The 16651-nt window shown below is 35.4% G+C and overlaps 1 protein-coding gene across 3 annotated transcripts in view; it reads right to left on the bottom strand.

Moving 5' to 3' along the window:
- Nucleotides 1-5217: 5217 nt before the first annotated feature.
- ARHGAP5 (Rho GTPase activating protein 5) overlaps nt 5218-16651 on the bottom strand; it is a 73697-nt gene continuing 62263 nt past the window's right edge. For all 3 annotated transcript variants that reach the window (XM_069559470.1, XM_069559469.1, XM_069559471.1), the window contains exons 6-7: nt 15686-15791; nt 5218-8780 (exon numbers count right to left, since the gene is read on the bottom strand). In XM_069559470.1, the coding sequence (XP_069415571.1) occupies nt 8453-8780; nt 15686-15791 (434 nt within the window). In that variant the 3' untranslated portion in view covers nt 5218-8452. The remainder of the gene's footprint in view (nt 8781-15685; nt 15792-16651) is intronic.

Below are 16651 nucleotides of genomic sequence, written 5' to 3'. Positions count from 1 at the left end.
GCTCCTTGGAAGAAAAGCTATGACTAACCAACAGTAATGAGATGGACATGAGTTTGAGTAAGATCAGGGAGTTGTTGATGGACAGGGAAGCCTGGTAGGCTGCAGTCCATGGCATAGCAAAGAGTTGGACACAAGTGAGCGACTGACGTAAATTACTGTCCTTTCTCCCCAAATCCTTGTCCTACTGCCTTTATTATCAGTTTCTCCCTTTCTCTGACTGAACCCTTTATTCACAAAATGGGAGAGAAGGAATTGTAAACACTTTAATTTTCTAGGAAATAGCATTAAAATGCCTAACATGCCCAGATCTCTACCATTAAAAAGCTTAGCTTTGACTAGCTTAATACAATGTGTGATTGTAAAACTGCTGTTACTATCAAGCCTACATGACATAAAGTTACGAGTTTAAATTTGAATGCCCAGGTTTTTCCTATGATCAACTCCTACCATGTAAAATTTTTCCTTTGGGAACTCCCCTTTTGTCCTGTCTACATGGAGTATAAACGCACATGACAGGGAATAAATCTCTTACTCTCACACCTAGGATTGTATAGTTGTATGGCTTTTGGATAGCTTAAGAAGCTCTGACAAGTGATTTTGATATATGGAAACCACTGCTATAAATAGAAAAACACTCAAAAGCCAGCACATTCTTAAAACTTGAGAAAGGTTAGTTTCACCTGAAGGAACTTGTTTCAATTTAACGAATCTATTAGGATTTGTCATTATAACCCTCATATAGCACTTACATAAACCAACCAAAAAAATTTCAGAAGATCTATAGTTTGAAGAGATCACCCATTAAATGATGGTCACACACTTTAATGGACATAATGGATGATGTCCAGTATGGACATTTATTTTTGGTTAGCACTTTAAAGATATTAATCACTTCACTAACCTATATGAAAACACTGTATGGTCATGATAACATATTAAATTACTACCCTCAAAAATACTAAGAACAGAAATAAAGCTGTGAAAGCAATTCATTTGTGATGTATAAAATTCTATCACCATTCCTAACTTCTAGATGCAATGTTTTATTAATCTACTGTGATCTTTCAAAAAAACTATTCCACACAGTTCTCATTTACTTCTTATTTACGACTAAAAAAAGAGATCATTCAGTTTGGGGTGTGTGTGTGTGTGTGTGTGTGTGTGTGGGAAATTGTTATGAATAGAGGGCAACAGTCATTATCCTTTGTAAAATTTTACTCTGACCTACATTATTCTGAGTTACTCTATCATACATTATTCAACATGAATAAAACTTGGAAGATTAATTTTACTAACCATCTAAGGCAAGGATCAGTCTAAGCTCTGTTGACCAAATCCAGTCTGCTGCCTCTTTATAAATACAGTTTTATTAGAATGCAGTCACATTCATTTAATTCTATATTGTTCTGGTTATTTTTGTACCATACAAGAGTTGAATGGTGCCAGAGATTGTATGACTTAAGTCTGAAGACATCTGCTGCCTGTCCTTTAACCAAATTTGCTCACCCTGATCTATACCATATTAAAGTGGATTAAAAAAAATTTTTTTAATTACTTATTGGCTGTGCTGGGTCTTTGCTGGTGTACTCAGGTTTTCTCCAGCTGCGGCAAGTGGGGGTTACTCCCTAGTTGTGGTGTGGGCCTCTCATTCTGGTGGCTTCTTTCGTTGGAGATCATGGGCTCTGTGAAGTGTGGGCTCAGTAGTTGCAGTTCCCAGGCTCTAGAGCAGATTCAATAATTGTGTTGCAGGGGCTCAGTTGCTCCATGGCATGTGGGATCTTCCTGGACCAGGGATTAAATCTGTGTCTCTTGCATTGGCAGGCAGATTTTTTACCACTGAGCTACCCAGGAAGCCCTTAAGTGGATTTTAATGTAACTTACAACAGTTATTTTGTAAAGAACTGAATGAAACAGTTTGTATTTTTTTAAAAAGTACATTGCTAATAATGGTTTCTCTATATAAACTAAAACTGTACTTTTGAGTGCCAACAAAAATGAAAAATTTGGAAATTTCAAGAAATCTCAGAGTATCTAAGACTGTGATCTCTCACATAGCTAGTTTTAAGAAAACCTTTTCAGCTACACATTTGAAATAATTCACTTTATACAATAAATAACCACAGTAGGGACCGAGAACACTGCTTCTAACTTTATCATTTTAAGGTATTAAATAGAAGCTGGCTTCGTTAAACACCTACAAAGATATTTATGTGGATAAAATGAAATACCAAGAATCTAGAGATAAGAGAAAGTAAGAGTTTGAAATTTAAAACTGGTAAGATAGTTTAAAAACTGGTTCAGTTCAGTCACTCAGTCACGTCTGACTCTTTGTGACCCCATGAACTGCAGCACACCAGGCCTCCCTGTCCATCACCAACTCCCGGATCTTACCCAAACTCATGCTCAGAGTCGGTGATGCTATCCAACCATCTCATCCTGTCGCCCCCTTCTCCTGCCCTCAAATCTTTCCCAGCATCAGGGTCTTTTAAAATGAGTCAGCTCTTCACATCAGGTGGCCAAAGGACTGGAGTTTCAGCTTCAGCATCAGTCCTTCCAATGAACACCCAGGACTGTTCTCCCCGAGAATGGACTGGCTGGATCTCCTTGCAGTCCAAGGGACTCTCAAGTCTTCGCCAACACCACAGTTCAAAAGCATCAATTCTTCGGCGCTCAGCTTTCTTTATAGTCCAATTCTCACATCCATACATGACTACTGGAAAAACCATAGCCTTGACTAGATGGACCTTTGTTGGCAAAGTAATGTCTCTGCTTTTGAATATGCTGTCTAGCTTGGTCTTAACTTTCCTTCCAAGGAGTAAGCATCTTTTAATTTCATGGCTGCAATCACCATCGGCAGTGATTTTGGAGCCCCCAAAAATAAAGTCTGACACTGTTTCCCCATCTATTTGCCATGAAGTGATGGGACCAGATGCCATGATCTTCGTTTTCTGAATGTTGAGCTTCTAGCCAACTTTTTTCTCTCTCCTCTTTCACTTTCATCAAGACTCTTTAGTTCTTCACTTTCTGCTGTAAGGGTGGTGTCATCTGCGTATCTGAGGTTATTGATATTTCTCCCGGCAATCTTTGATTCCAGCTTGTGCTTCATCCATCCCAGCACTTCTCATGATGTACCCTGCATAGAAGTTAAATAAGCAGGGTGACAATATACAGCTTTGACGTACTCCTTTTCTTATTTGGATACAGTCTGTTGTTCCATGTCCAGTTCTAACTGTTGCTTCCTGACCTGCATACAGGTTTCTCAAGAGGCAGGTCAGGTGGTCTGGTATTCCCACCTCTTTCAGAATTTTCCACAATTTGTGATCCACAGTCAAAGGCTCTGGCAGTCAATAAAGCAGAAATAGATGTTTTTCTGGAACTCTCTTGCTTTTTCCATGATCCAGCGGATGTTGGCAATTTGATCTCTGGTTCCTCTGCCTTTTCTAAAACTAGCTTGAACATCTGGAAGTTCATAGTTCATGTATTAAAAACTGGTAGGGACTTAAAAATATTAAATAGGACAGACTACTGAGTTCAAGGTCATAAAAAATAATCTGGTACTCAGCCATGTTCGACTCTTTGCTGACGCCATGGACTGTAGCCTGCCAGACTCCTCTCTCTGTCCATGAGATTATCCTGGCAAGAATATTGGAGTTGGTTACCATTTCCTCCTTCAGGGGATTTTCCCCATTGAGGGATCAAACACGTGTCTCCTGGGGATCCTGCATTAGAAGGTAGATTCTCTACTGCTAAGCCACCTGGGAAGCTCTGGTGAATACTAATACATAACTAATTTGGATGAATTACTAAGCAATTAGTAAATATGTCAACTCCTAATCCAACATCATGTATACTGTGATTAAGATTTAATACAAAATAGAAAGAAATTTGAAAAAATATATGTTTTAATACCAGGGGGAAGTACCAGACAAGCTATTAGAACAAGAACCATTATTAAATAGTTCAGAATAAATTTTACAAGGCAAAGAAAGCTGAACAGAAAATCCATACTGTGGAAATAAACAAGTATCAGGTTGTTCCTAAACTATAAATTCCCTGACATCTACTTACAGCAGAAGTCCATTCTACTGAAGGTCTTGGCACTCTTCCAACGATGAGTAAAAGTAACTAAACCAGAACTGCCAACAATGCATTAATTCCAAGATTTAAAATTTAATACATCAAGCTAAGATCCTGAAAGATTTTTATAAAAGATTAATATTGAACACTTTAAGATTTAAACAACATGAGAACCGTGGATCTTTCCCACCCAGCCCTGCACCAGAGATAAAATCTTACCAATTCCTCGATCCCAACAGCACAGAAAGAAAACTAACGCTGTAAGGGGGAAAAAATGGAATCATGCTCATAGGAATGATGATGAGATCAACTAAGTAGTGAATATCCCCAAAGTTCATTAGTCAGTAGACTTTAACTACCTTAAGAGATCATGGTACTTGGATCACTTCTAATGACTGGACATTGGATATCAGATGTTATTCATGCTTGAAGAGTCTTCTCAACTAAACACAGACCCTACCATAAGAAGTCAATGTTGAAGAGTAGTTCCTTCCCTTATTCAATCTTAGAAAACTTTATTTTCAGACATTTGATAAACTGAAAAGGCTTCTGAGAACTTCCAGAGTTCAGATCCAATAAAAAATTTTAAATGGGATATAAAGTTTTGAAGTAAATCAGAAATTGTTCAGCCTAAGAATTAAGGTAGTTAAAAGGATTAAACTTAAGATAAAACACATACAATCATCATTCAGGTCACTGACCTCACCAGATCCATAGAATCTAGTAACACAGTCCCATAAACTTTGTAATATTCATGAACCATGAAGAAAACAAAATTACTATATTCTTCAATGTCAGCACCTCTGTATAAACTAGAATAGGCTTCCAATACTTCCAGTAGCTCAAAATGTCTAGCCACAGCTAAAAATTCAGACCTAGGTAACATTTGAGTCTTAAGAAACCTGTGCAACCTTGTTTTTCCAAACATTTTAAAATTAAATTATTATCTGTAGGTATACATACAGAACAGATTTTGGATCTCCTCTCATGGTACAGTAAAAGCTCAATAACACACTTCTCAAAGTAAATTATGTCACCATACTGACATAATTTAAAAAATATTTTCCCATTTTATGAAAAAAAAGTTGATTTTTACCAATGAAATGGTAAAATTAGAGGCAACTATAACTTATAATCACATAGCTTCTTAATGTTTTATTCATAGCATTCTTTACACAGAAGCTTCACTGATATTAAATTTACTGCAGCATCCTGTTGGTGAAGCACAAAAAATTACATTATAAACAAAGAAACAAAGCACTTTTGACTTTTTAAAATTATATATATATTTATATCCAGTTGACAAATAGCATCACAATTATTACTGTATAAAAAACTAAAAATCACCATGTAAGCTAAGGCCTAAATTCTTAATCCAACTGTTCCTTTCTGTTACTATCTAAGAGATATAAGAAATTAAATTCTAGTACCTCAAAAAAAAAGTCTACATTATTTACATACAGTATGGAAAATAAAAGCTGCTTTTTGGCTAAGTTAGATTGCTGGTACCTACATTATTTACATTGTAAATATTAGAGGGAGAAACTACTAACAAATACCATTTAAAATGAAAATATATTTTGCCTGGAATTTTGTTCTAAAATTAACTGTATATCCTAAATAAGTGTCTGCTGAAGAGAATTTGATTTCCCATAAATCTACTGAAAATTTAGACAGTTCCACTATGCTGCTTTATATTGCTAATCTAGATAGTGTTAAGTACAATACTGAACTAAGCACTGAAGCTTAAATGAAACGATGGCAATATGTGTGTAGATGGAATTTTATTTAAAACTGTAAAATATAATGCCTTAATATTTACCCATAATTATGAGACTATCTAATATTCTTTCCATCCTTTAAGAAGTTTCATATATGACAGGTCCCTAAAACAGTGAAACCTTCTAGTAACTTACCAGAAAAAAGTTTCATTATATTATTTTGCTTGTAGAATTACTTTTCTAACATTAAAAAACATATCTAAACCCTTGGCAAAAACAAACGCAATCAATTCAGTGTAACAGACTGAGCTTTAAACTGTATTTTAATTATCAATTAACTGTAACCTATTGGTTAACTGAACCAAAAGTAGAATTTTAATGATCCGCTATGAAACTTTTCAAATCAATTATAGAATGCATAGAAAAGTGGAGATAAATTTTGGGAAAGGTGTAAGGTAGTAAGTGTGGAAAATGGTAAATGCTAGTTTTAATAACAAAAGTTGCACTAAATGTACATGAAAGTTAAATTAACACAGTATAAAAGAGAATAGCTTAAATAAACTGGGATTCACATATTACAATAGCAAAGTTATGACCGAATGAACTGAAGACATGAACAGTTCTGAAAATTCTCTTTTCAGCCTACTTCCAAAAGAAATAGTCAGGCTTTTTTCCTGTACATAGTTTTGAGCTTTGTCTATACCATATATAGTAGAAAAATAAATTCTTTAGCAACCTAGAAACAGTTTATAAAACTCTTACAGTTTAATTTTCTTTGCCAGACATGCTGATGTTAAACTGACAGCTATAAATTAAAGCTATATAGACAATAGTTATAAGTAATATAGAACAAGAATACTACATTTACCAGATTTTTCTTTTTAAAAATTACTGTACTTTCTTAATTCCTGTGTGCTTTGCAATAGGAATAATAGGGACTTTGTTTTCTTAGAAAAGATAATAACATGTAAGAGTATAACACAAATAAGATAATTTATAATATACATGTACTTCCACAGCAGCCTGGTTCATGTCAACATCTTGATTCTGAAGTCAAAATTAGAAGTACAATACCTAGGACATAACAGTTGGGAAAGACAGTATTTATTTTAGGAAAAAATGGAGCAAATCAAACTCTTAGGAGCCTCAAATCTCAAAATCATCTATTTACTATAGTATACATTAGACAACCTTAAAATTGCAGTATGAAGATCACAACATGGACTGAAGAAAATTTTTCTTTACTACACAAAATATAACCTAGCAACAAAAAAACACATTTTTTTTTTCCTTTCTGGGGAAAAAAAAGGGCATGGTTTGATAATGAACAAATTTTGAATAAATCCTAACAAAATTTACCTATGCTACTTAATTCTGAAAATTTTATCCGTAATTTAGTGTTCTGGTTGTAACTTTGCTAACAAAATGTTTAACCTCCAAAGCAGCAGTCATTTACAGCAAATCTGGTACCAACATCAAAGGAAAATAATTGTTTTACAAAATGGTGCAAAAGCCACTTTGGATTTTAGTACAACGTATCACAGAAAAGAATATGAATACAAGTTTGCAACTTTATATATACATACTCCAAAGAGGCTGTCAGTACCCAAAGTATTTTTATTGCTATATCAGCAATGGATTTTTGGATATGTTTTTTTAAGGGCCACATAAAAATAGATTCAAGGGACAGATTAAATTGAAGTCCTAGATTAAAATGTTTGGTTTAAAGAATTTTCTACAACAAATTTCATGTTTATGTATGAAAAGTTATATAACCTTATATGAAAATGTCATGAAGTATTTTCTACACTATACTAAATGTATTTCCCAAGAGGGAAAAAATTAAAATATCTAAAATATATTAGATTAAGATTACAAGACCATAATAGATCTTTTGAACATGCATCTGTTTACAGAATTAACAGTATACAAGATGTTGGTTTCATTATGGACTATAAAGAAATGAGTTGGTGACAACTATCCTTTGCACAACATTATCAACTCACTTTAGCCACAAGCATGTCCTTGGTATGTGTGTACAAGAAATATTTTCATTTACCCCCATCAAATCGTCCACAGGTTTACTCAGAAGATGAAGGTGCAGAAATATGTTAAATGTATTTTTCTTTCCTTCAAACAACATCCCAAGCATGGCATAAGTAGCCTGAAATAATAAAATACTTAACTGGGCTTTTTAGTTACCTACACAGACTACTAAAAGTAAATTAAGTTGCTCAAATTAACACGTCAAATAACAAAACCAGCCATAAAGCAGGCTGGAAAGCATTAAATGTTTCATATACGTGAGTTTTTAAATCATTTAATTTCTATAGAAAAATTTTATTCACAATATAATGTGACAGAAAATGCCACAGGAATGATATACTGATTGCAATAAGGTTGCATGCAACAGCAGCTTTGTATTTTATAGCTATTTTTGTTTATAAAAATTAAACCTCTCAGTCATGCTTATCACATGGTCTTAGATTTGTAATGTAAATGAGTAAGGAATACCATACAGTTCAAAGAGGAAATGTCTCATCATTTTGAATGTGAATTATATGTAAGAAACATGAAGTATACTACTGAACCCTGAAACATGCATGTCTAGATTTTCTTTTGTCCAATTTCAGGCTGTCTGCAATCCTTCTTACTTATATAATACCAAGAGGATCCGTCTGTAACTGTGGTTGTATCAGCTGAGGCTGCAGTGGCGGTGGTAACTGAAGTGGTACCATTGGTTCTACCAACTGTCCTGGGTTTGAAGGAGGCGGTGGAGCCACAGTGTTTGCAGTTTCCACAATTTCTCCATTGTAAAAGAAAAACTGACACTGTTGAATGAATGTTTCAACAACGGATTGATGGATCTTGGTGGTAGACAGAAATTCTCGATTTTCAAAATCAGGTCTCATCAAAGTTGGCCAAAAACAGATGGATAAGTTGTCTGCTGTCATTAAGTTGACTTTATTATGTTGACTGACCCTGAAATTACGATATAAAAGAATAATTAGAAACCAGTCAAAACTTATTACAATTAAAGAATTCATGAGTTGGAAATTATTTCAGATGATCTGGCTTTACTTTTTTTTTTCCAAATCTTAACTTCAAATTTGAAACATTTTCTTCTTGTGCATTCCATGTGTAACTACATTCTAATAACAGAAGACAGCAGTAAAATCCATTCCTTATGAGAATCAAAGATGGTTTTTACTTCCAGAAAAATTATTCTACTTCCAACCAGCAGACTTAACTTTCAAAAAAAATTAAGTTCCTAGTATTCTAAAAAAACAATCTTTATAATCATCAACTACCTTGCACATCATCACAAATTTAATTTCAATGACAACTGTTCACAGAAGTACATTTATGTAACAATAAATAATTTACAAATGACCCTATATTACTAATTTGCACTTACAATCTTTTAAATATGTGAGCAAGCATTACTGACACCATACATAAAAATCAAGAAGAATCAAATCTTGAATTTTAACTCAAAATTATTAAATGGGGAGGAAGTTTTAGATATTTTATCCAACGCTCTCATTTCACACATAAAGAAATAGCTCAATATGCAAAGTAGCAGGAAAATTTTATACTTAACTGTGCATATCAAAAAGTTTAAAACTTAAACCAAAGGACCCACATCCCCAAACACAGGAATTGTTCATCCGAGGTAAAATAAATGCACTAAAAATGTGTTCTGTGGTAAAAAAGCATTATCTTTTGTTAAGAGGCTAAATAAGAATACTCAGAATAAAATCAACCTTTTCTTAAAATACAGTGTATAGTGGGGCCCAGTCAGGTGTGTCTATGTGGTAGTCAAATAAAGATTCTGAAAATGCCTATAAATCTGAAAGACACGAACTGGGGCAAGTCTAATCGTTGAGTCAAAACAAACAAAAGGGAGGTAATGTTTGAGTTGAGCAAAGGGTAATGGGTATTAGTAAAACACTAGGAGAGTACTTCAGTCACAACAGTGGTTCTCAAATACTAGAAAGCTAAAGTAATCAAACAGCATGGTATTGGCATAAAAACAGACACATGGATCAATGGAACAGAATAGAGGGCCCAGAAATGAACCCACACATCTATGGACAATTAATATTCAACAAAGGAGAATACACAATGGAGAAAAGACTGTCTTCAGCAAGTAGGAGAGCTGGACAGCCACATGTTAATCAGTGAGGTTAGAACACTTTCTTACATTATACAAAAAAAAAAAAAAAAAAGTCAAAACGGCATAGGACTTAAATGTATGACATGACACCATAAAACTCCTAGACAAGAACATCTGCAAAACACTCTCTGACATTGTCATTTAGTTGCTAAGTTCTATCAGACTCCTTTGTGACCCCATGGACTATAGCCTACCAGGCCCCTCTGCCCATGAGATTTCCCAAGCAAAAATACTGGAGTGGGTTGCCATTTCCTTTTCCAGGGGATCTTCCTGACCCAGGGTTCAAACCTGTGTCTTCTGCATTGGCAGGCAAATTCTTTACCACTGAGCCACCTGGGAAGCCATATTCTCTGACATAAGTCACAGCAACGCTTTCTCAGGTCAGCTGCCCAAGGCAATAGAAATGAAAGCAAAAATAAATGGGACCTAATCAAGCTTACTAGAGAAGGCAATGGCACCCCACTCCAGTACTCTTGCCTGGAAAATCCTATGGACAGAGGAGCCTGGTGGGCTGCAGTCCACGGGGTCGCTAAGAGTCGGAAACGACTGAGCGACTTCACTTTCATGCACTGGAGAAGGAAATGGCAACCCACTCCAGTGCTCTTGCCTGGAGAATCCCAGGGACGGGGAAGCCTGGTGGGCTGCTGTCTCTGGGGTCGCACAGAGTTGGACACAACTGAAGTGACTTAGCAATCAAGCTTACAAGCATTCGCATAGCAAAGGAAACTATAAACAAAATGAAAAGACAACCTATGGAATGGGAGAAAGTACTTGCAAACAGTATGATCGACAAGGAGTTAATTTCAAATACACAAACAGTTCATACAACTCAGTAGCAAAAAAAATACAAACCCAATCAAAAATGGGCAGAAAACCTAAATAGACATTTCTCCATGATATACAGATGACCAATAGGCACATGAAAACATGCTCAACATTACTAATTATTAGAGAAATGCAAATTAGAACTATACTGAGATATCATCACACACTACTCAGAATGGCCATCATCAATAAAGTCTACAAATAATAAATGGTGAAGAGGGTGTGGCAGAAAGTGAACCCTCCTAAACTGTTGTTGGTGGAATGTAAATTGGTGCAGCTACCATGGAGAACAGTATGGAGTTTTTAAAAATATTAGAGTTGCCATATGATCCAGCAATCCCACTCCTGGGCATATATCCAGAAAAGATGAAAACTCTAAACTGAAATGATATATCCATCCCAGTGTTCACAGCAGCATTATTTACAACAGCTAAGGCATGGAAGCAACTTAAGTGTCCATCAAAAGATAAAAGGATAAAAATATGGTAAATATATATACACAATGGAATAAAAAAAATGAAATGATGCTATCTGCAGTTAATGAGTAGACCTAGAGACATACTAAGCAAAGTTAAGTCAGAAAGAGAAAAATACCACACAGTATCACTTCTGGGATCTAAAAAATAAAATGATACAAATGAACTTATTTGTTCAAAACAGAAGCAAGATTCACAGACATAGCAAACCTATGGTTACTAAAAGGGAAAGGGCAGGAGAGGAATAAGTGAGGACTTTGGAATTAACAGATACACATTACTACATATAAAATACAAAAAACAGTAAGGCCCTACTGTATAGTACAGGAACTATATTTGATATTCCGTAATAACCTATAATGGAGAAGAATCTGAGAAAGTATGTAATTCAATCACTATGCTGAACATTTGAAACAAACATAACATTGTAAATCAACATTAAAAAAAAAAAAAACAAACACCTCCCAGTGGTTCTCAGTGTCTATCACAATCTTCTGGAGGGCCTGTTAAAACACTAGGTTGATAATTATGTCTTGGATGGGGTCTGTTAATTTGCATTCCTAACCAGTGCCCAGGTTTTGCTGATGCTGCTGGTTTGAGGACTGAATTTTGAGAAAGACTAAGACAACTACCCCACAACTGCACTCATCTCACACGCTAGTAAAAGTAATGCTCAAAATTCTCCAACCCAGGCCTCAGCAATACGTGAACCGTGAACTTCCTGATGTTCAAGCTGGTTTTAGAAAAGGCAGAGGAACCAGAGATCAAATTGCCAACATCTGCTGGATCATGGAAAAAGCAAGAGAGTTCTAGAAAAACATCTATTTCTGCCTTATTGACTATGCCAAAGCCTTTGACTGTGTGGATCACAATAAACTGTGGAAAATTCTGAGAGATGGGAATACCAGACCACCTGACCTGCCTCTTGAGAAATCTGTATGCAGGTCAGGAAGCAACAGTTAGAACTGGACATGGAACAACACATTGCTTCCAAAAGGGAAAAGGAGTACGTCAAAGCTGTATATTGTCACCCTGCTTATTTAACTTTTATGCAGAGTACCTATGAGAAATGCTGGGCAGGAAGAAGCACAAGCTGGAATCAAGACTGCCGGGAGAAATATCAATAATCTCGGATATGCAGATGACACCACCCTTATGGCAGAAAGTGAAGAGGAACTAAAGATCCTCTTGATGAAAGTGAAAGAGGAGAGTGAAAAAGTTGGCTTAAAGCTCAACATTCAGAAAACGAAGATATGGCACCTGGTCCCATCACTTCATGGGAGATAGATGGGGAAACAGAGTCAGACTTTAGTTTTTTGGGCTCCAAAATCACTGCAGATGGTGACTGCAGCCATAAATTAAAAGACGCTTACTCCTTGGAAGGAAAGTTATGATCAACCTCGATAGCATATTCAAAAGCAGAGACATTACTTTACCAACAAAGGTCTGTCTAGTCAAGGGTATGGTTTTTCCAGTGCTCATGTATGGATGTGAGAGTTGGACTGTGAAGAAAGCCGAGCGCCGAACAAATTGATGCTTTTGAACTGTGGTGTTGGAGAAGACTCTTGAGAGTTCCTTGGACTGCAAGGAGATCCAACCAGTCCATTCTAAAGGAGATCAGTCCTGGGTGTTCTTTGGAAGGAATGATGCTAAAGCTGAAACTCCAGTACTTTGGCCACCTCATGCAAAGAGCTGACTCACTGGAAAAGACTCTGATGCTGGGAGGGTTTGGGGGCAGGAGGAAAATGGGACGACAGAGGATGAGATGGCTGGATGGCATCACCGACTCAATGGACTTGAGTTTGAATGAACTCCGGGAGATGGTGATGGACAGGGAGGGCTGGCGTGCTGCAATTCATGAGGTCGCAGAGTCGGACACAGCTGAGCGACTAAACTGAACTGAACTGAAGGCAGTCATGTTAAGATGTGATAAGGAGCCAGGTACAAATTGATACTTTTTGTTAAATGCTATCAGTTTAATTAATACAGTGGCACTGTAATAATAACGTGGTGTAAACAGAACGGAAATTTAACAGAATAAGTTAGAACTAGGAGAAAGCAACAGCACCCCACTCCAGTACTCTTGCCTGGAAAATCCCATGGACGGAGGAGCCTGATGGGCTGCAGTCCATGGGGTTGCAAAGAGTCTGACACAGCTGAGTGACTTCACTTTCACTTTTCACATTCATGCACTGGAGAAGGAAATGGCAACCCACTCCAGTGTTCTTGCTTGGAGAATCCCAGGGATGGGGGAGCCTGGTGGGCTGCCATCTCTGGGGTCGCACAGAGTCGGACACGACTGAAGCGACTTAGCAGCAGCAGCAGGCCACTTAATGTTAAACAATTTGGATTTTTTTCTTCAGGATGTAAGTGATCTTTACAGAGAGAGTTTTCAGAACGATCACTTTGGCATTGTGATCAAAGGAGAAAGAAAAATTGGCAGAGAGAGCTCAATGAAAAACTAGAGTTCCCTAAATAAGAAATGATGAAATTAAAACTAAAGCAGTGGCAGAGGAATGAACAGGAAAAATAATCAGGAGAAAAAACTAATTTGCCACAGTAACTCACTGAATATGAAAGGTGAAAGAGAATATATTTAAGGAACAACTCTATGGATTAATTTTTGCAATCTGTCAATCACCCATTATACATTTATCATTTATTTCCTATACTAGAATGTAAGTTCCATGAAACGTGTGATTATTTTATTTACTGATGTCTGTATAGCACTTATAAGAATACCTGGCACAAAGGGTAAACCCATTATCGTCAATAACTGAGTATTTATTTTAAAATTTAAGTCTGATGATACAATTTCTCTATTCTACTTTCTAGTGGCTCCCCATACCATTCAGAGAAACAATCATGCAACGTTTTTTTTCACTGACACTTGTTCCCCATCCCAGCCCCTATAAATGTCAGTTGAAATCAACACTGAAATTAGTGATACACATGAAAGCAACCTCCTTGTGAAAATATTTTGAGGACTAAAGCTAGTCAATAGGTTACACTCTGAGTAGTAAGCAACGTATGCTTCTTTGCTATTCCTCAATGTATCAAATGTGCCTGTTGTCACTAACTGTTGTATCACTGGAGTCAAACACAATAAGTGTCTAACATAACACTGACGGTAGACCAGCACATGATTCTTTGAACATGCTCTTTCCTTTGTCCCTTTTCCGTATTATTTTTTAACGAAGTTCAATTCTTATTTCAGCACTTCAATCAAACTATAAAATAATACATTCATATACCATCCCAACATTCCATACAAGACAACGTCTCTTCTAGTACTCTGTACACATCTGTTAAAGCATGAACCATCTGTATGGTAATATTCAAAAGAGGAAATTCCACTACCTATACTGCAATGTTATGTATGCTGGTATTTTCTCAGGGAGACTTCAGAGAAGTTACTAGAAATGTTTATAATTTTATGCTACACTGAAAACACCACAACTTTAATATTCTCTTTTAAGAGGTACAGACTGAAATGTACTTGTTTTGGACAATGATAGCTTAAAAAAACCAAACATGAGTTCTTTACAATGTTAGTAGAAAATACTGTGAAGGGTGGACTCTCAGTCTCAATAACAACTCTGTGAGGTGTTAACTCTTCTCACTCTTACACAGTCAAGAAAATGAAGACTTAGGAAGGGTTAAAAAATTTGTCCAAGGCCACAGAACTAAAAATGTTTCAAAACCAAAACTATTTATAACTCCAAAGTCTTACAGTTTATCCCATTATACAATATCAATATTTTCTTTCATTTAATGAATGATATTGGCAAGAGTTTCTTTATAGAGAAAAGCATGAACTTGAAGCTTTACATTATTTAAGGTTTTTTATATTGGATAATGTTATAATTTCAGTCAAGAAGGATGGTAATATGAATTCAAGTTTCTAATAGACTTTCACTATGAAGACTATCTAAACAAAACAAGCAAGATATACAAAAGAAATAGCACAAAAGAAGAGGGAATTAAACCACTTAATAAAATTTGGATTCTAATCATATGATGTGTCACTTGAGCCTATGATTTCTCTCTTTAAATCTCAATTTTTCCAACTTCAAACAGGTTGATTTGGTTAATTATCTAAGTGTCATTTTGTAACTAAAATCTAAGATTCTACAGAAAAGAACTGTTAAAGAATAGCAATGACCAAAAAAAAGTACTCACCACACTTACTTTTTATAAAATCATTACGCATACTAAAAGGGTCACATATCTTTCTTTAAAAAGGTTCATGAAAAACCTATTTTACAAATCCAGGAAAAAATGATCTAGAGATTCAAAATTGAACTGTATGTTTAGTTTGTCTTTATCTTAAAATTATCCAATTTACAGTTACATGTTGAAATCTGTAGCGCATTTTACTTGCAAAAACAAAAAAATAAAAATACCTGTTTAGATGTGTTATTATATATCTGAATACATCATAGTTAACAGGATGAAATTTCTTAACAATTTCTTTCAGTGCATGAAGACGTTCTGCTTTATCCAGGATTTCTGTAAAAGTAGTGAGGAATTTGTATGAAACACAGACATTAAAAAATATTGATAAAGCTTCTTGCTATGCTTATTGTATAAAACAATCAAGAATGTATATGAAATATGTTAGGAGAGGTAAACAAAAACAAAGAAAATGTAAACAATCTGCTAATTAATAGGTTATCATTTATTACAGTAAGACTTTCCACAAAGCTAATAACTGAATAACTTGGGGATGGCAAAATTGTATATTAGTAATTTTTAAAAGCAACATCTAACTAGATAGATACTGACTTAGAATCAACTAATTACTAATAAATCTCTTAAGCTCTTAATATTCATGGTACAAAGAGTAAATATTTTAGGCTTTGTGGGTGAAACTATTCAACTCTGCAGTTGTACAAAAGCAGCCACAGACAATATGCAAACAAGAGTGGCTTTGTTCCAATAGAACTTAAAAAAAAAATCTGAATTTCATATAATTTTAACATATCATTTAATTTTTTCTTTTAACATTTTCAACCATTTAAAAATGTAAAAAAACATTCTTAGCTTGCAAGCCTTCTGAAAACTGACGGCAAGCTGAATTTTTGGCCTACAGGTCAGTTTGCTAGCACCTGATTTAAAGCATCATCATATACTTATTTATAATTCACTTAGCTTATCAAACATCTTTTTTCACAATCACTACGGCAGTCAGTTACTTTTCAAACTTGTGCAAATTATGAAACAGGATAACTGAAAGGCGGTTCTGCTGTAAATAGCAGGAGAGAAGAGAGCATCCTTATTGCTTCTCTTCCTCATTCACTTCTTTCTTCAAAAATAACAGTGGGTTCCTCTGGAGGGGTCCAATCTGCATAGCAACTCATGGCAGGTAG

The sequence above is a fragment of the Ovis canadensis genome, chromosome 18 (assembly GCF_042477335.2).
Source record: "Ovis canadensis isolate MfBH-ARS-UI-01 breed Bighorn chromosome 18, ARS-UI_OviCan_v2, whole genome shotgun sequence".
Taxonomy (NCBI): domain Eukaryota; kingdom Metazoa; phylum Chordata; class Mammalia; order Artiodactyla; family Bovidae; genus Ovis; species Ovis canadensis.
This window is presented reverse-complemented; position numbering and strand designations above follow the sequence as displayed.